At 43.8% G+C, this 26730-nt stretch overlaps 1 protein-coding gene across 3 annotated transcripts in view; it reads left to right on the top strand.

Annotated features, from left to right (window-relative positions):
- LOC140714474 (fatty acid-binding protein, intestinal-like) overlaps positions 1–23782 on the top strand; it is a 559271-nt gene extending 535489 nt beyond the window's left edge. Inside the window, exons 1-5 of one of the 3 annotated variants that reach the window (XM_073025768.1) lie at positions 4302–4401; positions 7548–7653; positions 19626–19798; positions 21027–21137; positions 23524–23782. In XM_073025768.1, the coding sequence (XP_072881869.1) occupies positions 4303–4401; positions 7548–7653; positions 19626–19798; positions 21027–21137; positions 23524–23574 (540 nt within the window). In that variant the 5' untranslated portion in view covers position 4302 and the 3' untranslated portion in view covers positions 23575–23782. Of the gene's footprint in view, positions 1–4301; positions 4402–7547; positions 7654–19625; positions 19799–21026; positions 21138–23523 lie in introns of those variants that run through there. The other 2 variants (XM_073025770.1, XM_073025769.1) reach the window with 2 other exon arrangements.
- The last annotated feature ends 2948 nt before the right edge of the window (positions 23783–26730 follow it).

Here is a 26730-nt window from a genome sequence, read left to right as displayed (position 1 = left end):
TTAGGTGAATATACTCTGCTAAGTTAATTGAGAGTTCACTCGTCATTTCAGGAAATGTAGAGGATGCTTGACCTAAATGAAGAGCAGCAGGGATAGTGCAGCAGTGAGCAATAACTTTAATAATAAGCTGCAAAGTAACAAGCCATGAGGGTCCACAATACAAGAAAGGACAGATACTCAAGCAATAAGACAAGGTAACCGACAGCTAGAAGCAACTGGTTGAGGCTGGCTGATTTGATGTCTAAACAGGGACTGTGGATGAGAGCTGGGTTTAAATAGGCTGCAAGTGATGAGTTGGAAATGAGTGGGCTCAGCTCGGCTTGGACTGGAGTGAAGTTGGAGGAGTGACACTTGGTGATGCTAGACTGTGAACGGTGTGGGGACATTGGGAAATAGCGTAGGTTCCAGTAAGGGGGAGGATCTGGAAAAGGAACTGGAAATGAAGGATTCAGGAGAGTGTGGGTTGGCGGGAGGAGGTTGAATCTAGATCTGGAAGTTGGAAGAAGAAGCATAATATTGGAATGATATCAAGTGATGGAGAGAAAGGGTGGGAATTTTTGAAACAAAAGGTAGGAAAACTTTAAGGTATTGTTTAAATTTGACCCAGAACAGCTTTCTTCAATCAATCCCATTAAATTAACTCAAACGTTGAAATCTACTCTCGGGAATACAGATCGTGCTCATTCTTTGAGAGGAGGTAGCAGGTTAATCATTTGTAAGGATAAGAAACAGTGTGAAAGGCATAACGTTTGAAGACTTTGCTTGGCAAAAAGATGTTACCTATGTTGCCAAATGAAAGTAAGAGGTATTAGGGGTGTTATACTGGGTGTTCTGGTGGAGATTTCAATAGAGGAGGCTAAATCTCATTTATTGGGAGGCAAGGTTGAGGAGGTAAATAGATTGCAAGTTGTTAGAAATGGGGAAAGGATAGTTAATCAGTATTAAATGAAGCAAAGCTCCCTGATAAAGTTAGTTTAGGGTATGTTAGTTATAATGTACAATTTTATATTCCACCTCCACTTAGATGTTATAAATGTCAGAGATTTGGGCATATTGCGGCAGTATGTCGTGGGAAACTAAAAGGTATGTAGTAAGTGTGGTGGTGAACACAAGTATAAAGGTTGTGGAGAAGGCATAAAATCTAAATTTTGTAATTGTTGAGGAGAACATAGTGCAGCCTATAGAGGATGTGGGGTGCTTAAGAAGGCAGCCGAAGTTAAATAGGTTAAAGTACAGTTAGATGTGTCTTATGCAGAAGCCTTACAAAAAGTTAAACTGAATGTTGATAAGGTATTACCAGTCAGAGAACAGTTTGTGAAGTGAATGAATATATATCGGCGTTGCAATTCTCTTGCTAAAGAATTGAATTAAAGTGAATTGAATTGAATTGATTTTATTACTTACATCCTTCATATACAGGAGGAGTAAAAATCTTTATATTATGTCTCTGTTCAAATGTGCAATTATAGTAATTTATAATAAATATTATGTACAACAATATAACATAGAAATACAGTTGCGTCAGCATGAATTAAGCAGTCTGATGGCCTGGCAGAAGAAGCTGTCCCAGAGCCTGTTGGTCCTGACTTTTATGCTGCCGTACCGTTTCCCGGATGGTAGCAGCTGGAATAATTTGTGGTTGGGGTAACTCAGGTCTCCAATGATCATCTGGACCCTTCTTACACACCTGTCTTTGTAAATGTACTGAACAGTGGGAAGTTCACATCTATAGATGCACTGGGCTGTCCGCACCACTCTCTGCAGAGTCCTGCGATTGAGGGAAGTACAGTTCCCATACCAGGCAGTGATGCAGGCAGTCAGGATGCTCTCAATCGTGCCCCTGTAGAAAGTTCTTAGAATTTGGGGGGCCATACCAATCTTCTTCAACCGTCTGGGGTGAAAGAGGCATTGTGCCTTTTTCACCACACGGCCAGTATGTACAGACCACGTGAGATCCTCGGTGATGTGGATGCCAAGGAACTTAAAGCTGTTCATTCTCTCAACCACAGATCCATTGATGTCAACAGGGGCTAGCCTGTCTCCATTTCTCCTGTAGTCCACAACCAACTCCTTTGTTTTTGCGACGTTGAAAGAGAGGTTGTTTTTTTGACACCACTGTGTCGGGGTGACGACTTCCTCTCTGTAGTCTGCCTCATTATTATTTGAGATTAGGCCAATCAGTGTAGTGTCATCAGCAAATTTAATTAGCAGATTGGAGCTGTGGGTGGCAACACAGACCTGGGTATACAGAGAGTAAAGGAGGGGGCTTGGTATACAGCCCTGAGGGGTACCTGTGTTGAGGGTCAGAGGGGCAGAGTGAGGGAGCCCACTCTTATCACCTGCCGCGATCTGACAGCAAGTCCAGGACTGAGCTACACAAGGCAGGGTGACGGCCAAGGTCTCTGAGCTTCTTCTTAAGCCTGGAGGGGATTATGGTGTTGAATGCTGAACTGTAGTCCAAGAACAGCATTTTCCAGATGTGTAAGGACGGTGTGTAGAGCTGTAGCTATTGCATCATCTGTTGATCGGTTGTGTTGGTAGGCGAGTTGTAGGGGGTCCAGTGTGGATGGCAGCATGCTGCATATGTAGTCCTCGACCAGCCTCTCAAAGCATTTGCTTCTTATTGAGGTGAGTGAGACAGGACGCCAGTCATTCAGACATATTACCTTGGTCTTTTTTGGTATAGGGACAATGGTGGATAATTTGAAGCAGGAGGGCACTCTACACTGGGAGAGGAAGAGATAAAAAATGTCTGTAAACACACCTGACAGTTGTGCCGCTCACATCCTGAGTACTCGCCCTGGGATGCCGTCCAGTCCCACAGCCTTGCGACTGTCCACCCGTTGGAAACACCTGCGTACTTCGGCCTCAGTGATGACCAGGCCGCTGGTCGCATCATCTGCAGGGCTCCTCGGGGGCTCAGTACCGGCAACATCGAATCAAGCGTAAAAATGATTTAGCTTATCTGGGAGAGAGGCATCGATGTTGGAAACTCCACTGCGTTTAGCATTGAAGTCTGCAATGGTGTACAGACCTTGCCATAGCTGCATGTGTTGTTGGTGGAAAGTTGAGCCTGAATCTTGTCTCTATGTTGTTGTTTCGCTGCCTTGATGACTTTGCGCAGATCATAGCTGCATTTCTTGAGTTCATGTTGGTTGCCAGCAGTGTAAGCTGTCTCACATGGTAAGTGCTGCTCGCACGGAACTGTTGATCCAGCATTTCTGGGTAGACCCTGACCGATTTCTGGGGCACAACGTCCTTGATGCACTTCTGGATGAAACTCGTGGCCCCATCTGTGAACTCGGAGACGTCTCGTCATGGAAGATATTCCAGTTGACGTCATCAAAGACGATGTCCTGCAGCATGGAGGCCGATTGGTCGGACTAACAGTGGACAGTTTTAGCTTCTGCCTGTACTTTGGCACCAAAAGAATGGAGGAGTGATCTGATTTTTCAAATGGAGGGTGAAGGAGTGCTTTGTAAGCGTTGTGGAAGGGAGAGTAGCAGTGGTCAAGTGTGCTGTCTCCCTACATGCTCACCTGGAAGTGTTGGCAAAACTTTGGAGACACTTTAGTCAGCAATGCTCTATTAAAGTCATCGGCCATGATGAAGGCAGACTCCAGTGTTACGAATGCAGCAGCAATCGATATGAAACTGAGACAGGGTTTATAAACAAATCCCCAGGTTTATTAACCTCTGCTCAAAAACATCTAAAAGTAAACAAATGACTAACTTAACTGGAAGTTAACAGTTAGAAGACAATATCTAACAAACAGTCAAACGTAGAAACTGTTCTTAACGAGTTCTCATCCAAGCACAGACTTCAAAATTCAAAAGTCCATGTGATTTATACAGTCATTACGGAGAGACTTCCCCAAAACAACGATTCCTTCGAAGTAACGATGATCTGCCCATCCCACAGCCGAGGGATTCCTTGTTCGAAGAAATCACGAGGAAATAAAAGGAACTGACTATTTGACTGAAGGGTGGTCACTGCGCAAACCTTCCCCACCTTGCAGGGGTTTAAATCAAATGTGTGTGCCACAATTCCTGAATGAAGTCACAAAGGTCTATCATTCCCCAAAATGCTGAACGACATTAACTTTATCCAATCCTTTGAACTCGGATAACTCCGGTAATGCTTTCACTCTCCGATACTGGTCTGTAAGGGGAAAAATAAACGTGCAACAAACAAAACCGGTGGAGCTTCCACACCTCCGACCGGCAACAACAACGTTGCACAAAAATTAAAATGAGAACTGCGTCACAGACAGCAGGCTTTGGTTTAAGCACCGTTTGGAACATGCCATCACATGATATAACATCACCCCACAGTCAAGAGACAATTATATCGTCCTACTCACAAGACCATTACATCATCCCACTGTCCCGTGTTCAAACTGTGAGTATGTTACACCAAGTGTGCAGATACTTTACTAGTTGATAAAATAATGTTTGTGTTGTTATAACAGACGTGGTGAATTGTACTGCTCGTTCATCTAGTCATACTGAGAAAATTAAAATTATTTTGAAAGCTGCTGAAAAGTATCTTAGTATAATTACGTGGGAAGCTGTAGAGGAAGCTCTGTATGGTGTATTTGTATTTCAGCCGACTTGTGAAGGTACATAATGGGATTAAGAATATTGCAGTGGAATGCAAGAAGCCTGACCTCTAATGGCCAAGACTTTAAGAAGTTTATTTCTGACTTGTCAAATCTTCCCATTGTTATAAGTATTCAGGAAGCCTGGCTGTTACTACATTTAAGTTTTTCTTTGCAGGATTATATTGTAATTAGGTATGATAGGTTAGTTGGTTGAGGGGTGTGGTTTTATAAGGACAGGGGTAGGATGTAGAGTTGTGGCTGTGAATGAAGTGTACCAGGCACTCATAGTAGAAATATTTGATTCAACAGGTAGGGGTACTGAAATGGTTAATTTTTACCACCCATGTGGAAAACTATTGATTTGTTAGAAAGTACATTTGGCTCTAGCTCACTAAAGGTTGTATGGTGTGGGGATTTTAACACACATAGCTCACTGTGGGATTGTTCATGGAAGTATGGTAATGGTTTGATTGTAGAAGAATTTTTAGGTATTACCCATCTTGTATGCCATAATGATGGGAGGGGTATGAGATTTAACAATCATATTCGTTCTGAAACTGCTATAGATTTAACTTTGGTTTCAAACATTCTGCTAGAGTGTGTATGGGATGTTATGAGAGATGAAATTGACATTGAAGCACCATATCAGTAAAAGAATTGATAAATGTAAAGGAGCATTAAGTGTTCTCGGGTGTCTAAGTGGGTATTCTTAGGGTGCTAAATGAAAATCTTTGTTGACTGTTTATATTTGTTTAATTAGATTCGTGCTTGATCATGTCTGTGTGGCTTATGGATCAGCTTCATCTTCAACTTTAAAATATTTGGATGTGATACAAGCACAGGCTTTAAGATTGTGTTGTGGTGCTGTAAGATCGTCCCCTGTTTTGGCTTTACTGGTGGAAATGGGACAATTACCCTTACAGTTGCTGAGTTTGAAGTTGATGCTAATGTACTCGATTCAACTGAGGGTGCAAAGAAATGATCACCCCGTTAAAGGTGTGTTGGAGGACTGTTGGGAACATCACAAGAAGAGTGTTTTTAGTTTTGGGTGGGTTGGTTCCTAACACGTGCGGAATATGGGTGTGCTGGATTATGCAATATACCAATTGTAGCTTTGTCGGTAACCCCCACCTTTGTTTTTTCCAGTGACTTTAGTTGAATTTAGTTTACATGATTTAATGAAGTCTAAAGATCTGATATGCCTGAGAGTCTGCTGGTTCATCAATATGTTAAGGAAAATTATTATGAGAAATTATTATAAAAATTATCCATTTTACTGATCAAAAGATAATTTAACTGGGAATGTTGTTGTGGCTATTGTTCTTTTGCCAGAATCACAGGTAACAATAAAGAAATGTCTTGCTAACCATTTATTAGTATATACAGCAGAATTCATTGCCATCATTTTAGGTTGACAGTGGGTGGAGTAAATTTGTCCTTGCAAAGCTGTAATTTGTTTAGACTCTCTTTCAGTTTTGGCTAGACTTAAAACAGGTCATTCTAGCAGTAGGGCAGATTAACTGGTGGAAGCTCTCCAAACTTTTTTTCATATTCAAACTATTGTTTTAATGTCTTCTTCTTATGGGTCCCTGCACATAGAGGTGTTGAGGGGAATGAGTGGGTTGATTGTTAGCAAAAAAAGCTGTTAAAAGTTCATCTCTGGATATAGACCTTCCACTTAGCAAATCAGAAGCTAAAGGGATAGTGGGGTTCAAGATTAGGGGATCATGGCAAGACTTGTGGCATAATAGGCATAAGGGGAGACACCTTTACAGAATACATAAAAATGTTGGGTTGATGAGAGAAGGGTGTACAACAAGAAAGGAAGGAATTATATTGACCTGTGCTAGAATTGGGTACACTTTGCTTATTAATTCCATATATCTTGTTGGAAAACTCCACTCCGGGTTGTGTAGGTTTTGTTGTCATTATGAAAGAGTTGAACACATTCCTTTACAGTGTGAGGCGTGTAAGATTGAAAGAAATCAAATGCAGGCTTCACAGTTATCTTTGGGGGTCGATAGTTTTCATTTGAAAATGTTATTAAGTTATGGAAGTGGCTTTAATTTAATTGACAGCATTGTCTTTCATTACTTACAGTCTTTGGGGTTATTTAGTTTTCATTTGATAAAGAACTTGTAAGGGTTTTACTTTCCAATTCTCTACACCACACTGCAGTCCAGTTGGTGGTGTTAATGCACGTTTAAGTTGGAAAGCCAATGCCAGTTGCCACTAAAAGTCAGAAGAAGTTGGAAATGAGTGGCAGGTGACTCCTGTTAGCTGGGTGGGGGCTGGGAGGTGTCCGTCTGTGCAGGCCTGACAGTCTCATCCTCATCACAGCCTTTCTAAAGACTTTGAGCACCAGGGATGAGATTCTGAGCGGGTAGCATGGATCTAACAGGGAGGGTCCCCTATGGCTGTCAGCCCTGCAAAGTCTTCCTCTTTGTTGGTAAGTTCTGGCCCCAGGCATTCTGCCAAATGGTTCTGACAACTTGCTCAGGGAACCATCCCACTGCTCGGTCCTCCTTCCACAAGGCTTGCAGGATGTTCCACGCCGACAATGGCCCTATGGATATGTGGTCTGAGGCAGTTCCTGAAAAAAAAAATCCCACAAAGGACTTGCCACGTGACAAAGTCCACCTGACTGGGACATTGTGTGGCCACACAGTCATCCTTTGCAGCACTAGAGACAGGTAGTGTTTGTGTACCTGGGTTCAGTGAGCATGTTGCTGCAGTCACAAGCAAAAGGATAGAACCAATTGATTGCCTCTGAAGTATGGTGGACCACAAATAAATAAAATAAAGTCAATGAATAATGACAAAAGATCAAGGAAAGATGAGTAGGCTGTTTCCCTTTCGGTGGTCTTGGGAACTAAAGCGATTCCGTCTCAGCAAGTTGGACCCGAGCTTCACAAACTATCTTAACCCTGGCTTCTTTTACCAGGTTAGCAACCGAGGCCGTAGTTTCAAGAAACACCGAGCCATGGCTTTCAATGGAAATTGGAAAGTCTGCGAAAATGATAACTTTGAAGCATTTCTCATTGCAATGGGTAAGTCAATGCTCCCAGACCTCCAAAAAATAAGAGTAATTAGTGTACCAGTGGGATGTATTTTTACTGGCACTGTAAGTCACCATTTCCCTAAAGATTGCCAAGCATGTCAATGGGGAACTTAACAGTTGTACAAATAGTTGAAATTAAAAATGATGTATCTGAGTGATTAACAAAAGGTGTAGCAAGATGGATGAGCCATCGATATAAACAGATATAAGTGTGCTTAGTCTTAATTATGGCGATGTGGGACTGTTCCCAAGGTTGTAAAGTGGATCCTCCATGAGGTTCGGCTGTTAGTTCCTCAGAAAAGATGGACAAATTGAAGAATGGAGGGCACACTGATAATAGATGTTTGAACAAAGAAAGGACACCAAAGGAGCTCAACTCAGAAAGTAGGAATGTAAAATCGGTATCACTGGCATTAAGCAATACTACTTCTTGGAGCAGTTTCAACTGTTTTAAAATTAATTAAAATTTTTGACAAAGTACAAATCATAAATAGATCAGTTTGAGATATGATGACATCTCCACAGATATTGCCATTAATCTTCACATATAGTTGGCCAATTGAATTGACAGAAGTATTTTGAAGAATTAATTTTCCAGAATACAATGACCAAAATCAATTATGTAGTAAGTAAATTTGAAATTGGCATCTGTTACTGAGAGTTTGTTAATTATTCATAAAGTGAACTATTAGGAGGAATGTTCATATTGTAACAGAGAATATAATATATTAAAAGATATAATATTTTAAATATTTTCAAGGATATGAAGGTAAATCATCAATGATAAACATTCAAATAATTCATAATTCTCAATGAATAAACATACCGATTGGGAATAAAACCTGAGTAAAAGTTGTTTGACCATCACCAACTAAAGATACCAATGTAGAGATTAGGCTAAAGTAGAAACAAACAATGTTAAATTTTAGAAGCATGAGGACTGTTAAAAGTCAGTGAAGGATGATCAACAAATTGTTAAACAATGAGATCAGATAGGACAGTAAATTATCAAAAAAATAAAGCACTATGGATGACACGGCCATAGTGGGGTGTGTCAGGAATGGACAGGAGGAGGAGTATAGGAAACTGATACAGGACTTTGTGATATGGTGCAACTCAAACTACCTGCGTCTCAATATCACCAAGACCAAGGAGATGGTAGTGGACTTTAGGAGATCTAGGCCTCATATGGAGCCAGTGATCATTAATGGAGAATGTGTGGAGCAGGTTAAGACCTACAAGTATCTGGGAGTACAGTTAGACGAGAAGCTAGACTGGACTGCCAACACAGATGCCTTGTGCAGGAAGGCACAGAGTCGACTGTACTTCCTTAGAAGGTTGGCGTCATTCAATGTCTGTAGTGAGATGCTGAAGATGTTCTATAGGTCAGTTGTGGAGAGCGCCCTCTTCTTTGTGGTGGCGTGTTGGGGAGGCAGCATTAAGAAGAGGGACGCCTCACGTCTTAATAAGCTGGTAAGGAAGGCGGGCTCTGTCGTGGGCAAAGTACTGGAGAGTATAACATTGGTAGCTGAGCGAAGGGCGCTGAGTAGGCTACGGTCAATTATGGAAAACCCTGAACATCCTCTACATAGCACCATCCAGAGACAGAGAAGCAGTTTCAGCGACAGGCTGCTATCGATGCAATGCTCCTCAGACAGGATGAAGAGATCAATACTCCCCAATGCCATTCGGCTTTACAATTCAACCGCCAGGAGTAAGATATGTTAAAGTGCCGGGGTTGATTGTATTTAATGTATTTAAGTAAACTACTTAAGAACTTTTTAAAAGCTATTATTAATGCTTTTGGAGAGAGTGATTTAGATGCATATCATATTTTTACTGAGTTAAGTATTGTATGTAATTAGTTTTGCTACAACAAGTGTATGGGACATTGGAAAAAATGTTGAATTTCCCATGGGGATGAATAAAGTATCTATCTATCTATCTATCTATCTAAAAGCAGATTAAAATGAATTCTATAAAGGAAGATAAACATGTAGTATTAAGAGCAAATGAGGATCCACCAGATACTATGGCAGGGAAAATTATAGTGGAAATGAACGAAATAGTCAATATGAACGAATATTTTAATCTGTTTGCATTTAGAAGGAAAAGGTGTACATGATTAAACTGGGAATCATGGACCCAAGGACAGTGATCCATTTATTCATTAATAACTTCAGAATCAAAATCAAAGTTTTGTGCATAAGTATATGTATGCCCAGTTGCAATGAAAAACTTACTTGCAGCACCACAGGCACCTAGAATCATATTAACAGCATTCAGAGGGAAAAAATTAAGAATGAAGTATACGTAATCTTTTACAAGAAACAACAATATCTATCGTTAAAGATCCTCACCTTCCAGGCCATGCCATCTTCCTGTAGCTACCCTTGGGCAGGAAGCACAGAAGCCTGAATCCCAGCTGCTTCCCTTCAAACGTTGTTCTTCAACCATCTGGTTCTGGATGACAGACAGACAATGTAGTATAAAATTATAACGAATTTTATTAACAGACAAAACTTAAAGAAAACATACATAGAGAGGCAAATAAAATACAGCTTCTGAATTACCAACAAATCGAATAAAGTGCAATTGTATTATCTTTAGCTTATGGCTCATGCGATGTTCACGTCTCAATACTGTCTGTCGTGGTGTATAATAAAATGCATCAATGCAATAAAGTATGGTAGATAAAGTTGCTAATCAATACAATAGAGTGTATCAGTGTCTCAGGTTCACACGGAAATTTGAGACTATCCAAATAACAAAAGACTACAGCAGTGGCTCAAACAAAGACATGCGCGACCCTGGAATATACAAAAGGACCTACATAAGTAACACACCTTACACTAAAACAAATCAGCCAACAGGATCAGCAATGACACCCACCCACCTTCTACATAAACTAGACCCTGAGCCCAGCACATGTGAACAACAAGTTTCTTTAAGGCGACCTGGGTATGCAAGTCCTAAGCTATTTTCCTTCCAACTGGAAGCAATAGGCACAATTCTCATTTCCACCGTCACCTCACCCCTCCCCCAAAACTAATCAGTGTCTTGGAGAATACATCTGTCAAAACCAGCACGTTCTCCCACCCATCTGACAATGGCTCAAGCCCTGTGAAGTCCATTGCTACCACTTGCAATGGCCTGGATGTCATCAAGTTGTCCATTGATGTCACTATTTTGGGCTGTGGGGCCTTGAACATGATGCATCTCTCACAGGGCTTGCAGAACTCAACATCATGATGCGTGCCTGGCCAGTAACATCGCCCACTCACCAGCCTGAATGTTCTTTCTGCCCCCTGGTGTCCATGGCCCCATGCATTTGGATCATTTGCTCCCACAGGGAGGTTAGGTAGATGAGTTGCTTCTGGCTGCCTTCTCTTCAGGTCTTCTGTTGACGATACAAAACCCCTGCAAAGTTCACCACTGCCGCAGTGGTTCAGGAGTGTTTGCAGCTCCTCCATCAGCCGCTCCTGTTGGCAGGGTTGCTCTGCTCTGGCCCAGTACTTCAGGAAAGAGGAGATTAGCCGTTGAAGAGTAGCCAGGGATTCTCTGCTGTAGCTGAGGAAGCTACTGGTGGCCTCAAAGTCTAAACCGCCTGGTCATCACTTGCTCTTCATTGACTGCTACGAGACTGTGGGCCAAGGGGGGGGGGGGTGCAGTAATCCCCAGGGGGTGTTCCATAGCCAAACATTCACAAGGGTGGGTCCCGAGTGCTGCCTTGACAGGGCATCTGTGACTGCATTCTGATGGCCAGGGTGGTAAGTGATCTGAAAGTCAAATTGGGCAAGTTCTGCAACCCAGCACTGGTTTTGCAAGTGATCTGTTGATGGTAATTGCTCAGTGATTTTTTTTTCAGACTGGCCTGGTTAAAATCCCCCAAAACAATGGTGAAGGCATTAGGGTGCGCTATTTTGTGCAGATCATCTGAAGCCTGATTGACTCTGTTATGATCCCAGCCCCCTCCTTCCTGAGAATCGCAAGATTGCTATTAATTCGGGTCTTGGACCCAGGAAATGAGAGAGAATCCTCAGAAAGACAACGCAACGGATTTGACCATTGTTTCTTGGAGACACCTTTGTGGATTGCGACCCTATGCTACGTGCTCGCTATCAGGGCTACGTGTACACCCTCGGGCAATGTGGGGTGGGGATTGTATCACCCCACCCTGATTGACAGCTACAACTCTGCAAGTCAAGATAAAAGGGGGGCTGCAGGAGGCAGTCCCCTAGCGACGCACCAGAAGGAGAAGACACCATCGCTCATCGCTCCCGTGATAATGGGAAGCTATTCGGAAGCCACGTGTGGCCCATTTTCCCCTGGCCTGGGGAACGAGTGGCTGATAACACTGAAAAGGACTTCGAACTGACAACGGGGAACCCACGTTCCCGATTCAACGGTTTGCGTCCAAAAAGACTGGCAGGTTTCTTTTCTCACCAAAAATCTCTCTCTCTCTCCAACACATGAAACCCAGCGGTCCCCAAAAGGCTAAAAGCCTGCATGAACTCGAGACTTTTATATTTCCATCGGACAATATTTTTACCCCTAGACAAAACGATAGAGCCACTTCTTATTGATGATTATTACTATACCCGCGCTTTAGATTGAGTATTGACGACGTAGATTATCTGAATGTTTGTATTAACCTTACTTTTGTGCCCCTTTATAAATAAAAACATTTAAAAATAGTACCATCAGACTTCAACGGACCTCTCTATCTTTGCTGGTAAGTAACCCAGTTACGGGGTTCGTAACAACTTTGGCCTGAGGTGGAATGTATACTGCCACCAAGATGATCCCAGAAATCTCCCACAGTAGGTAAAAAGGACAGCACTTAACTACTAGATACTCCAGATCTGGTGAGCAGAATTGGGACAGCACTGATACATTTGTGCACCAAGAAAAGTTTATCATGTGACATACTCCTCCACCTCTGCTTTTGAGAGACTCTATAGATCTATCCTGACGGTGTGTAGTAAAACCGTTGATCAGAATCACTGCATCCAGTACAGAAGGGGTTAACCAGGATACCATTTAACAAAGGACACACTCAGTCCTAATGCCCGTCTGATCAGCACCCTGTCTCTGAGGTCATCAACTGCATTCACCAGAGACTGCACATTTGCCAGCAAGATAGTTGGTATTGGGAGTTTAAAACCCCGTTTCCTTAAACGCACTTGTATCCCTGACCTGCAGCCACGTTTTCTACGTGGAATCCGGCGAGGAGTCCGTCCACAATCAGTGTTGTTTCCGTCAGTTTTAAGCAGCGATAGTTTGTTTAAATGCATTAAGGCATCTTTGTTAACTGTACTGACCTTGGAAGCAGTTGTGCTTTTTAGCTGTATCAAGCTGAAACAAGAATATTTAATTGTATCCATTGAGAGTTCTGCTGCTACACGAGTCGCCAGGAGGGACCCCAGAAGAGGAAACAGCACACTGGACCACTGTTACACCACCATCAAGAATGCCTACCATGCTATTCCACACCCTCACTTCAGGAAGTCTAATCTGGCTGTACTTCTACTCCCTGAATATAGGCAGGTACTGAAACCTGCAGTAAGGACCAAGAAGGTATGGACAAGGGAAGCACAGGAGTGCTTATAGGACTGCTTTGAATCGGTGGACTGGACTGTATTCAGGGATTCATTTCAAATCCAGGTGAGTATGCTGCCGTTGCCACCGACTTCATTAAAACCTGTGTGGATGCATGTGCCTGCAAAGACTTACTGTACATTCCCAAACCAAAAGCCGTGGATGAACCAGGAGGTACGTCAACTGTTGAAAGCTAGATCTGTGGCATTCAAGTCTGGCGACCCAGGTCTGTACCAGAAAAACCAGGTATGATTTGCGAAGGGCTATTTCAAGGGTGAAGAGACAATTTTAAATGAGGTTGGAGGCAACATTGGATGTACTACAACTCTGGCAGGGTCTGCAAGACATTACTTCCTACAAAGCGAAACCCAATAGCATGAATGGCAGCGATGCTTCACTACCAGATGAACTCAATGTCTTCTGTGCCCGGTTTGAAAGGGAGAATTTAACTACAGCTGTACAGATCCCTGCTGCACCTGATGAGCCTGTGATCTCTGTCTTTAAAGAGAGTGAACGCTCGCAAGTCGGAATATCTGGTAAGGCTCTGAAAACCTGTGCCAACCAACTGCCGGGAGTATTCAAGGACGTTATCAACCTCTCACTGCTATGGGCGGAAGTTCCCACTTGCTTCAAAAAGGCAACAATTATACCAGTGCCTAAGAAGAATAATGTGAGTATCTTAATGACTATTGCTTGGTAGCATTCACATCGACAGTGATGAAATGCTTTGAGAGGTTGGTCATGACTAGACTGAACTCCTGCCTCAGCAAGGACCTAGACCCATTGCAATTTGCCCATCGCCACAATAAGCCAACGGCAGATGCAACCTCAATGGCTCTTCACATGGCCTTTGACCACCTGGACAACACAAACGCCTATATCAGGATGCTGATCAACGACTATTGCTCAGCATTTAATACCATCATTCCCATGATCCTGATTGAGAAGTTACAGAACCTGGGCCTCTGTACCTCCTACTGCATGTGATCCTTGACTTCCTAACCAGAAAACCACAATCTGTGTGGATTGGTGATAGCACCTCCTCACCGATGGTCAACACTGGTGCACCTCAGGGGTCTCAAATACCATCTATAAATTTGCTGATGATGCAACCATTGTTTGTAGAATCTCAGATGGAGACAAGAAGGTGTACAGGAGCAAGATGTACCAACTAGTGGAGTGGTGTCACAGTAACAACCTTGCACTCAATGTCAGTAAGATGAAAGAGTTGATTATGGACTTCAGGAAGAGTAAGACGAAGGTACACATGCCAATTCTCATAGAGGGATTAGAAGTGGAGAGAATGAGCAGTTTCAAGTTCCTGGGTGTCAAGATCTCTGAGGATCTAACCAGGTCCCAACATATACAGTTATAAAGAAGGCAAAACAGCAGCTATACTTCATTAGAAGTTTGAAGAGATTTGGCATGTCAACAAATACACTCAAAAACTTCTATAGATGTACCATGGAGAGCACAGGACAGGCTGTATCACTGTCTGGTATGAAGGAGCTACTGCACAGGACCAAAAGAAGCTGCAGAGGGTTGTAAATCTAGTCAGCTCCATCTTGGGTACTAGCCTACAAAGTACCCAGGACATCTTCAGGGAGCGGTGTCTCAGAAAGGCAGTGTCCATTATTAAGGACCCCCAGCACCCAGGGCATGCCATTTTCTCACTGCTACTATCAAGTAGGAGGTACAGAAGTCTGAAGGCACACATTCAGCAATTCAGGAACAGCTTCTTCCCCTCTGCATCCAATTCCTAAATGGACATTGAATTTGTGAACAATACCTCACTTTTTAATATATATTATTTCTGTTTTCTGCACTATTTTTAATATATTCAATATACGTATACTGTAATTGATTGATTTATTTATTATTATTATTTTATTACTTTTTCCTTCTTCTATGATATGTATTGCATTGCTGCTAAGTTAACAAATTACACAACACATGCTGATGATAATAAGCCTGATTCTGATTCTATAGCCCCAATCTTAAGGTCTGTAGATGGTTCATTGGGTTGTTGTCTATCAGGACCAGAAACTTATTGCTGAGCAAGTACTCCCTGGTCTTATCAGTGACTGCCCACTTAGGACCTAGCAGCTCAAGAGTCATGACACTAGAATTTCCCATGTTCCTGTTCTGATGCCCAACTGACACAGGCAACCTGCTTCCTCTGCCCGACCATCTCCTGGGAAATTACTGCCCCAAGATCTTGGTGGCTTGCATCAAATTCCAGAATGAATGGATTTCAGAAGTCTGCATAGGCCAGCACTGGAGCTGTGGCAAACTTCTCTTTCAGAGTCAGGAAAGCAGTCTCACATTCTGGATTCCACTGCAGACAGAACAAGTGGGCTGACAAGTGGAGTCTCTTCTTCTCTGCAGAGCCCAAAGCAGAAGGAGCATGAAGAGGGGTAGCAATATGTGCAAAGTTCCTTATGAACCTCCTGTAAAAGCTGGCAAAGCCTGGGAAAGGCTGCTGCTCTCGGGCCTTCTCCACTCAGCCAAGGCTTGAACCTTTCTAGGACACCCCCTCAGAAGAGCTGACGTGTCCCAGGTATGATACTTCAGACTTGAAGAAAGAACACTTACTGATCTTAACCTTAAGGCTGTACTGCTCAAAGCATGACAAAACCAGTTCAAGACAAAGGTGCTCTTCGAAGGTGGAGGAGAAAACAACCACGTCATCAAGATAAAGCAACAGGGACTGGAAACGCTGGTCATCCAGGATGCACTCCATTAACTTTTGAAACGTCCTTGGAGCATTACAAAGACTGAAGGCCATTCAACAGAGTTCATACAGGCCAAATGGAGTACAAAAAGCAGTTTTAGATCTATCCTCCTCCACCACTTCCACCTGATTTTAGGTACTGGCTAATCCTGCTGAAGGGTTTCAGCCCAAAACATCGATGGTACTTTTTTTCCAGAGATGCTGCCTGGCCTGATTAGTTCCTCCGGCATTTTGTGTGTGTTGCTCAAATTTCCAGCATCTGCAGATTTTCTCTTGTTCGAGGGTAGAAAACCATCTTGCTCCACTCAAGGAGTCTAGCAGTTCTTCAATATGGGGTAAGAAGGTAGATGTCCTTCCTGATTATGGCATTCAATTTCCTACAGTCTTGCACCACTTAATGAGTCTAGCAATTCTTCAATATGAGGGAAGAAGGCAGGTATCCTTCCTGATTATGGTGTAGTCAACACACATCCACATTGAGCTGAACTTCTTCCTAACTATCACCAAGAGGAAGAGTAGAGGCTACTACTCTCTCTGATCACCCTGCTCTAGAAGTTTCTTGGTACGGACTTTAACCTCTTCGTACTGGCTAGGGGGAATCCTCCGATACCTCTGACAAATAGGAGCATCATCAGCCTCAGGGATTTCATGATGAATGATGTTCGTGCATCCAGATCATCTTCGGAAGTAACAAAAACATGAGCAAATTTGCACAGCAACTGCCTAACCCCCTTCACTTGATCATCTGCGAGCCCTGGAATTGGAGCAGTGCTATGACTAGAGGCAATGTCTGATCCCCTGCTAATGGCTGCTGTTCTCTAAAGGTCTCTTGTTCTTCTAGAGGACCTATATGCTCGAATCAGATATAACCCGCCTCCCCTGCACCTATTTTGACTGTAGAAAGTGATGCAAGATGTGTTTGAGGTTGCAGCTTAACATCGGAGAAACTCACATCAATCACTGGAAGCAAAACACACAAAATGCTGGAGGAACTCAGCAGGCCAGGCATCGTCTACGGAAAAGAGTACAGTTGACGTCGTGAGCCAAGACCTTTCATCAGGAGTCAGATCTTCATGAGTCAGCTGTTTACTATTTTCCATAGATGCTGCCTGGCCTGCTGAGTTCCTCCAGCATTTTGTGTGTGCTGCTTGGATTTCCAGCATCTGCAGAATTTCTCATTTGTTAGTTACTGGAAGGGCTGGATGCCCATTCCTTACCCCTACACATGCACTGGAAACCACTTGTCACCTACCCCGTGACTGGGTTACCAAACCAGCAGAAATGGAATGATACGTTGGAGTCTGGTGGTACTGTAACTAAAAGTGTTTATTAGTAAACTAAGTAATACAGTACAATAAAATGCAAATATACATAAAACAGGTTAGCAATGATATATACAGAAGTGTGGAAATAGGAATCAAAACCAAGCTCTATCAAAGTCTAGGGGTAAATAAATAGTCTTAAGATGGTGCAGAGTTCAGTTCAGTTTAAGTCGAGGTAGTTGCTGTTGTACCGTTGGAGGGAGAGAGAGCAAGCGAGAGGTGAGCAGTTGCAGCAGGCAAACCATCCATTGTCGTCTTGTCCAGTTGTGCGGTTGCGATCACCAACTGTGACCCCTCCATTCCCAGCCAGACCATTGGTGAGCCTGTCACCCAGGCGAGGGTGGACACACACACAAGCCCCCACAAGTCTGCCTTCACACACTGTGAGCCTCTGACCGATTCCCCCGAATCGATCCTCCAGACCCCCACCTTCCTGTGGGTGCACAACACTCTTTCAGTGTCCCGTGGCGTGTCTGCCAGTGTCTCAGCAGACTCACTTTTTATCTCCCCTGCTGGGGTACGAGCCATCCGTCACGTGTCCACCACCTGGCATTGTTTCGCTGTCTCAGCAGGAATGCTCACAAGCAGGCAAAGTCCTTGGAAGTAAAGTAAACAATTATCGAAGAAGCCATAATACTAAATCATCTCTCTCTCTCATTATCAGCATCTGCAGCAGGAGGCCTCCCCCCTCTTCTCTCTCTCTCTCTCTCGTTAGCAGCATAATTCAGAGGGGGGTCAACTCTGGACCCCATCTCCACCTGGTTTGCTCATCACACATCACACACTAGACCCCCCAGCAAAGTGCCATCATTCACCCCTAAGGGTTCAACTAACACAGACAACTGACGAAGGGATTGATGGTAAGGTGCAGAGACTGGGACAAAGCAATGTGATTCAGCAGGAACTGAAAAAGGGGCAATAGTAGTGGAACCAGATAGTTACAACAGTGCAAACAGTAGTATAATTGATAAAAAAAAACAGACCATGGGCACAGTAAAAATAGTCCAAAGATGTTAAAGGACTATAAGTTCAAAAGAAATCACCACACAGTTTCCACAAGTCCCCAGGGTTCCGACAGACTCACCATCCCACGCTGGCAGCGGAAGGGAATACCCCCACTATGGACTTCCACGGCACCGCCCGACTCAGCCTCGCAGACGCAGCACACACCGAAAGCGACCTGACCGCAGTGGACTCCGAGTCCGTCGAACCTCCGAGCCGACGACCATCCCCTCCGGCACAGCTTCTCCGAGAACCATCCTCTGCCGAGCGTATTAAGACGGCCCCGCCAACGGCCATCGGCAACGCGACCCTGAGGACTGGGGGCCTGTTCTTCCCAGCAGAGTCCCGGACCTCACAGCAGCAGCAGCAACGAAGAAGGTCTTCCTGGAGATTTCCCAATGTTCCTCCGTGCTCCCACGTCCGTTTTCAATCGATTATGATTGCGCACGGCACCCCACTTCACAAATAACAGATAATCAGCTCCGGAGTGGCCGCTGCAAGCTGCGTCGCACCGCCATCTTGGAAATTGAGTCATTTGGGTCATTTTCACTGAATCGACAGAGGCTGAGAGGAGATCTGATAGAAATTTATAAGATTATGGGAGGCATAGCTTTTCCCCAGACGGTGCCTTTTTCCCAAGGTTGAAATGTCTAATTCCAGAGGGCATGAATTTAAGGCAAGAAAGGTAATTTCAAAGGAGATTTCAAGGAAGAGGAGAAACCATACCTTGGAGTTAGGATGCTGGGGATGTTTAGATCCCTTGATGACTTTAAAAAGATTAAGAATATACCTGAAGGGAAAATAAGGGGAACAAAGAGAGGGTAAGAGGTGGATCTGGCAGATGAATTTAAAAATCTCAAGAGATTCTACAACTATATTAAGAATAAAAGGGTAGCCAGGGAGAGAAAAGGTCCCCTTGGAAATCAACAGGACAGCCTATGTCTCGAGCCACAGGACATGTGTGTATATTTAAGAATATTTCTATTCACTGTTTACTGAGACAGACTTAAACTGGAGTCTAGATATAATTCCGGTTAAGCAATTCTTCATACTTAAGACTAATGTATCCTTTGAAAAGCATGTTAACCACAACTATACGTGTTACTCTTGGTGTGGTCTAATTAGGTTTTGTCTCAGTGTAAACTGACGCCATTTTAGACCTCTGATGTAAGAGATCAAGGTTTTATGAGCCCCCTGTCTGGGGGCTTTTGACTCAGCAGATCCAGTCGCAGGTTGCTCTGGGTTTTCTACTCTGTCCACACACTCAGCCCGGCATTGCGGTTTTGTGCTGTCATTGTTTAGGTTTACCTGAGAAGCAGAGAAAGATGGTGCTGGACGACATGATGGAAATAGGCATCAATCAAGAAGGAAAGAAGTTCACAATCATTGAGAAAAGCTGCCTCAGTACTAAGACTACAGAGTGGTATTTGGAGGAGGAATTTGAAAATACCCTTGCTGATGGTAGTAAAGTGAAGGTAATATCACCCCCCCCCCCATGATTTTCCTTCTCCAATAGAACTGATGCCCACTGGGGATCAGCGTGCGGCACAGCCAGTTCGCTTCTCAGCCAACATTCTACTCTTCTTGTGAAGCATGGGAAAACTATAACCAGGTTGGCTGGTCAGCCCTTTCATAGCTCTCTCCCTGCTGTGAGATTTAACTCTAAGGTCCGATTTAAATTACAGCGTGGCACCCCACACATTTTAAGCAAGGAGCTGACATGAGGCAGATAGTGGCACCGGAGCGTGGTGGTTAGCACAACGCTTTACAGAATCAGAGACCCAGGTTCATTTCCACCACTGCCCATAGGAGTTCTCCCTGAGGGTTTCCTCCAGATGCTCCGGTTTCCTCCCACAAGACATCTCGTTTGATAGTTTAACTGGTCATTGTAAGTTGTCCCATGATTAGGATGTGATTAAATTGGGGGATTGCTATGCGCTGTGACTTGAAGAGCCTATTCCGCGCTCTATCTCAAGAAATAGAGATTTTTCGGCACGGACTAGGAGGGCCGGAATGGCCTGTTTCCGTGCTGTGATTGTTATATGGTTAAATAAATAAATAAGTAAATGCGGACTGGCACTGAAAGCAGGGGATCATATCCCCCTCCTACCCAATGACATCCACAGGTTCCACAGGTCAGAGGGGATGACAGCTGGAGTGACCTGCTTCCCCCACCATTACCGTGCTCCTGGCCCTCTGCCATGAGGTTCACCCAGTTGCCCTGTGGTAAATTTCCAGTTGCTCATTGTGAGTAGGCATGCTTCTTTTGAAAAGGGCCCCGCTGATTTGAGGAGGTGTCTTTGTGGCTTTCTTATTGAGGCAGATTAAGCCAAGAAGGGCTACAGAGGAATAAATGGGCAACTGGTGTTACGCGGTCGCTGGCTGATTCTGGTCAGGTGGGTAGGTTTAAAATTGCACCCAAGATTAATTCTTGTAATGAGGACTGAAATAACCTATCAAGCCGTCCTGGCCCGAGTCATGTCTTCTGCACAGCACAGCAGTACCATGCAGCATATTCACAGCGGTATCACTGCTTGAAAGGGAAGGCCTGGGCAGTGGAACCAGCGATTCATGAATGTTCTTATCGAGCCATATTACCAACAGAGACAAAACACCAGCAGCCAATAAACCTCAGGAGCCTGTAGACATTGCCATTCGCCCAGAGCAGAGAGCTCGAGGCATAATTCCCTCTTTCTGTTGCAGGGAACATTTGTCTTGTCCAGCCCAAATTGCTTAACCGGGCATTTTAAGAAGCTTTCGGATGGGAAAGACTTCTCCATCAACAGAGAGGTTAACGGTGATAAGCTGGTGCAGGTAGGTCCCTGATGGATTGAAATTTACTGAGCAAACGGGGAGAGTGGGCGTCATTCGTGGTTGGGGCTGTGGTAGCCAAGGTCATGGAGGAGCCAACAGAGCCCCACAAGGGAACAGCAGACTCAATGGGACAAATTTCTCTGTAATTGTGGACATCTTACGAAATGCTACAAAATAGTTGAAAGAGAGGAAGGATCAATTGCCCATGTTATTCAGCGCCTTTTGACAGCATGAGAGATGATCTCATTGAAAATTAGAATGGGTCAATGAGTGGCAGCCAGAGAGGAGGTTTCTCCTCATCAAAGAGTGAGAAGCCAAAGGTCACAGTGTCAAAACAAGGGGAAAGCCTTCTGGGATTCAGATGAAAGATTTCTTTCCTCAGAGGGATATGAATCTTTGGAGTTTCTATCATGGGAGGCAGTGCAAATTAAATCACTGAGTTCATTCAAAACACAGATCAATGGATTTCTGGATAAAGGGAATCAAAGGCATGAGGACAGTACAAGACAATGGTGCTGAGGTCAAGGATCAGCAGGAACTTGTTCAATGGCAGGAAGGCTGAGGGTGAATGACTCCCCTTCTGATTTCTTCCCTTCTGTTCTAATACCTGGTTTGCCGTTCCTGAAACGTCCATTTTCTGCAAGCAGCAATGCCCTTGTCACATGAGTACGTTGTAAAAGCAATGACATCCACTGAGAAAATAGTAGGTTCAGATCTACCTCCAGATTTCCTCTGAGTTATACAGGGATGAACCTATCCCCAGTGTTAGTGTACCCCAGTGTTATACACGGACAGACCCATCCCCACTGGTATTGTATCCCAGTGTTATACACAGACAGACCCATCCTCACTGATATTGTATCCCAGTGTTATACACGGACAGACCCATCCCCACTGATATTGTATCCCAGTGTTATACACGGACAGACCCATCCTCACTGATATTGTATCCCAGTGTTATACACGGACAGACCCATCCTCACTGATATTGTATCCCAGTGTTATACACGGACAGACCCATCCCCACTGGTATTGTATCCCAGTGTTATACACGGACAGACCCATCCTCACTGATATTGTATCCCAGTGTTATACACGGACAGACCCATCCCCACTGGTATTGTATCCCAGTGTTATACACGGACAGACCCATCCTCACTGATATTGTATCCCAGTGTTATACACGGACAGACCCATCCCCACTGGTATTGTATCCCAGTGTTATACACGGACAGACCCATCCCCACTGGTATTGTATCCCAGTGTTATACACGGACAGACCCATCCTCACTGATATTGTATCCCAGTGTTATACACGGACAGACCCATCCCCACTGGTATTGTATCCCAGTGTTATACACGGACAGACCCATCCTCACTGATATTGTATCCCAGTGTTATACACGGACAGACCCATCCCCACTGGTATTGTATCCCAGTGTTATACACGGACAGACCCATCCCCACTGGTATTGTATCCCAGTGTTATACACGGACAGACCCATCCCCACTGGTATTGTATCCCAGTGTTATACACGGACAGACCCATCCCCACTGGTATTGTATCCCAGTGTTATACACGGACAGACCCATCCTCACTGATATTGTATCCCAGTGTTATACACGGACAGACCCATCCCCACTGGTATTGTATCCCAGTGTTATACACGGACAGACCCATCCTCACTGATATTGTATCCCAGTGTTATACACGGACAGACCCATCCCCACTGATATTGTATCCCAGTGTTATACACGGACAGACCCATCCCCACTGGTATTGTATCCCAGTGTTATACACGGACAGACCCATCCTCACTGATATTGTATCCCAGTGTTATACACGGACAGACCCATCCCCACTGGTATTGTATCCCAGTGTTATACACGGACAGACCCATCCTCACTGATATTGTATCCCAGTGTTATACACGGACAGACCCATCCCCACTGGTATTGTATCCCAGTGTTATACACGGACAGACCCATCCCCACTGATATTGTATCCCAGTGTTATACACGGACAGACCCATCCTCACTGATATTGTATCCCAGTGTTATACACGGACAGACCCATCCTCACTGATATTGTATCCCAGTGTTATACACGGACAGACCCATCCTCACTGATATTGTATCCCAGTGTTATACTGTAGAAGAACAGGTGCTATACAGTGACAAAAGGAAAGATACAGCCAGGGATTCTCAGAGAAAGTGGAAGTAAAGGATTTGGCATCCAAATTTATAGAAACTCTGCCTTCAGAACGGAGAGAAGGGTTACATGGAGTGTTCTAGTTTGTAGAAAGCAGGAAATGACTGCGATAGAAGGATACACAATAAGGAAGTCATCTCCCTCCTAATTAAATATCTTTTCCTTGAAATATAGGTCATTAACATTGATGGACAAGAAGCCAGAAGGATCTTCAAGAAACAGTAAATCATGCTGTGGCCAAGTTCCAGATGTGAAATCGTCCCTGTGTATTTCACCACATGAGCACTATGCCTGGTACATCAGATTGTGTTTGCTGATCTTAACTGTGTTAGTTTAATTGTGTAACTCTACGAGCAATAAACCACAATGAATTGATAATGTTATGCAGACAAGAGCGCAGATCCTAAGCCAATAAAAAGCATGACAAGGCAAAGCCAATGTTGTTTTATTAATTCCTCGAAGGGTCGGTTACAGTTCATCGTTGCAGCTTTGTCTTAGCTTAAAATCTGCTTCAGGGATGTGCGTGCTGAGTTCCGAGGGGCTGCTGCACAGCTCGCTTATAGGTCGAAGGGACCTGATCTCATGTCTGTACCATAATCGTACAATAAAAAACAGAAATCCAAACAGTCACTCGGAAAGTTTTTCTAGATGAGGCACTTGGTCCACACAGTGGTCTACTCTACCCTGGAGAAACCAAATTCAGGCACTTGAACCAGAGGGGATAACTTCACTCACTCCCGTCACTGGACTGTTCCCATAACCGATGGACTCTTCATCTCATGTTCTCAATATTTATTGCTTTTTTTCTATTGTATTTGCGCAGTTTGTCTCCATTTGCACATTTATTGTTTGTCTAAGATGGCACTGGTGTTCATCGATGACTTTCTGTGAGCTACTTTGAACTTAGTCCATACGGTTGGGCGTGGTCTTTCACAGATTCCATTGTGATTCATGGATTTACTGTGTATGCCTGTGAGAAAATGAATCCAGATTTGTATATGGTGACAGATATGTACTTTGATAATAAATTTACTCTGAACTTGAACTCTGATCAGGTGATCCATTTTGGAGCACCTGCGTTCAGTCTGCAGGTTGAATTCCCCAACCTACTCCCCTCTGACCTCTCTGCACTGTTAAAATGAAATCCAGTGCAAGCTCAGGGAACAACACCGCTCTTTGTATCAGGGCACATTACAGTCACTTGGACAATATTGAATTCTCTCATGTTAGATAACATACACTCTCCTCACGTCTATATAGGAATCATCTCCCTAGGACCATAAGATATTGGAGGATTTAGGCTATTCAGCTCATCGAGTCTGCTCTGCAGATCATCGTGACTGATCCACTTCCCTTAAATACATTCAATAACACAGCTACCAATGGCAGTGAATTCCACAGATTAACTACCCTCCGGCTTCCGCCTCATCTCCTTTCTACTTGAACATGAAGTCTCTCTATACTGAGGTTGTACGCTCTGGAATCCCCCACTATCAGAAACATCCTCTCCATATCCACTCTATCTAGGCCTTTCAACATTCAATAGGTTTCAATGCGATGCTCCCTCATTCTTCTAAATTACAGTGACTACAGGTCCAGAGCCATCAAATCTCCTCGTATGATAAGCCTTTCAATCACAGAATCATTTCCCTCTCCAATACCAGCACGTCCTTTTTCAGACAGGGTGCTCACAGGAGTCCAAGTACTGTCTGACCAATGCCGTATAAAGCTTCAGCTTTACATCCTCACATTTATATTCTAGTCCTCTCGAAATGGTTGCTAACATTTCATTTGTCTTCCTCACCACTGACTTAAGCTGCAGATTAACCCTCAGGGAATCCTGCACAAGGGCTCCCAAGTCACTTTTCAACTCAGATTTTTGAATTTTCTCTCCGTTCAGAAAATAGTCGACACTTTTATCCCTTCTATCAAAGTGCATTACCATACACTTCCCAACTCTACTCCAATTGCCACTTCTTTGCCCATTCTCCTCATCTGTAAAAGTCCTTCTGCAGCCACCCTGGTTCCGCAATACTTCCTGCCCCTCCACCTGTCTTCGTATTGTACACAAACTTGACAACAAAGCCATTAACTCTGTCACCCAAGTCATTGACATTTAGTACATGTAAAAAGAAGTTGTCCCAACACCGACCCCTGCTGAACACTACCAATCACCAGTAGCCAATCAGAAAAGGCTCCCTTTTTCCCCTACTCTTTGCCCCTGTCAATTAGCCAATGTTCTATCCATGCTAGTATATTTCGTGTAATACCATGGGCTCTCAGCAGCCTCGTGTGGCACCTTGTCAAAGGCTTTTTGAAAATCCAAGTACACAACATCCATCAATTCTCCTTTGTCCATCCTGCTGGTTATTGCTTCAAAGATTTCCAACAGATTTGTCAGGCAAGATATTCCCTTAAGGAAATCATTCTGACATTGGCCTATCTTATCATGTGCCTCCAAGTGCCCCAAAAACTCATCCTTAACCATCAATTCCAATACCTTCCCAACCACTGAGGTCAGGCTAACTGGTCTATAATTTCCTTTCTTCTGCCTCCCTCCCTTCTTGAAGAGTGGAGTGATATTTGCTATTTTCCATTCTCCTGGAACCATGCCAGAATCCAGTGATTCTTCGAAGATCATCATTAATGCCTCCACAATCTCTTCAGCTACCTCTTTCAGAACCCTGGTGTATACACCATCTGGTCCAGTGACATATCCACCTTAGACCATTCAGCTTCCCAAGCACCTTCTCCCTAGTTACAGCAACTGTACTCACTTCAGCCTCCAACTTCTGGCATACTGCTGCTGCCTTCCACAGTGAAGACTGATGCAAAATACTTATCCAATTCATCTGCCATTTCCTTAACCCCCGTAATTACCTCTCCAGATTCAATCCAGCTGACTGGTATCTACTTTTGCCTCTCTTTTACCCTGAAAAACTTGTGATATCTTCTTTTATATTATTAAGTAGTTTACCTTAATATTTCATCTTTTCTCTTCTTATGATGTTTTAGGTACCTGCAGTTGATTTTTAAAAGCATCCAAATCCTCTAACTTCCCACTAATTTTTGCTCTATTATATGCCCTCTCTTTGGCCTTAATGTTGGCTTTGACTTCCCTTGTCACCCACGGTTGTATCATGTTGCCTTTAGAATTCTTCTTCTTTGGAATGTACCAAATCCTTTGGAATCGTGCACCTTCCAAATGTCTTCCAGAATCTCCAGCCATTGCTGTTCTACTGTCATCCCTGCTAGTGAGTGTCCCCTTTCAATCAACTTTGGCCAGCTCCTTTTTCATACCTCTGTAATTCCCTTTACTCCACTGTAATACTGAAACATTTGACTTTAGGTTCTCTCTATCAAATTACAGGATGAATTCTA

This window comes from Hemitrygon akajei, chromosome 21 (genome assembly GCF_048418815.1).
Source record: "Hemitrygon akajei chromosome 21, sHemAka1.3, whole genome shotgun sequence".
In the NCBI taxonomy this organism is placed as follows: Eukaryota; Metazoa; Chordata; class Chondrichthyes; order Myliobatiformes; family Dasyatidae; genus Hemitrygon; species Hemitrygon akajei.
Note: the sequence above shows the minus strand (reverse complement) of the source record. Positions and strands in the feature narration are given on the sequence as shown.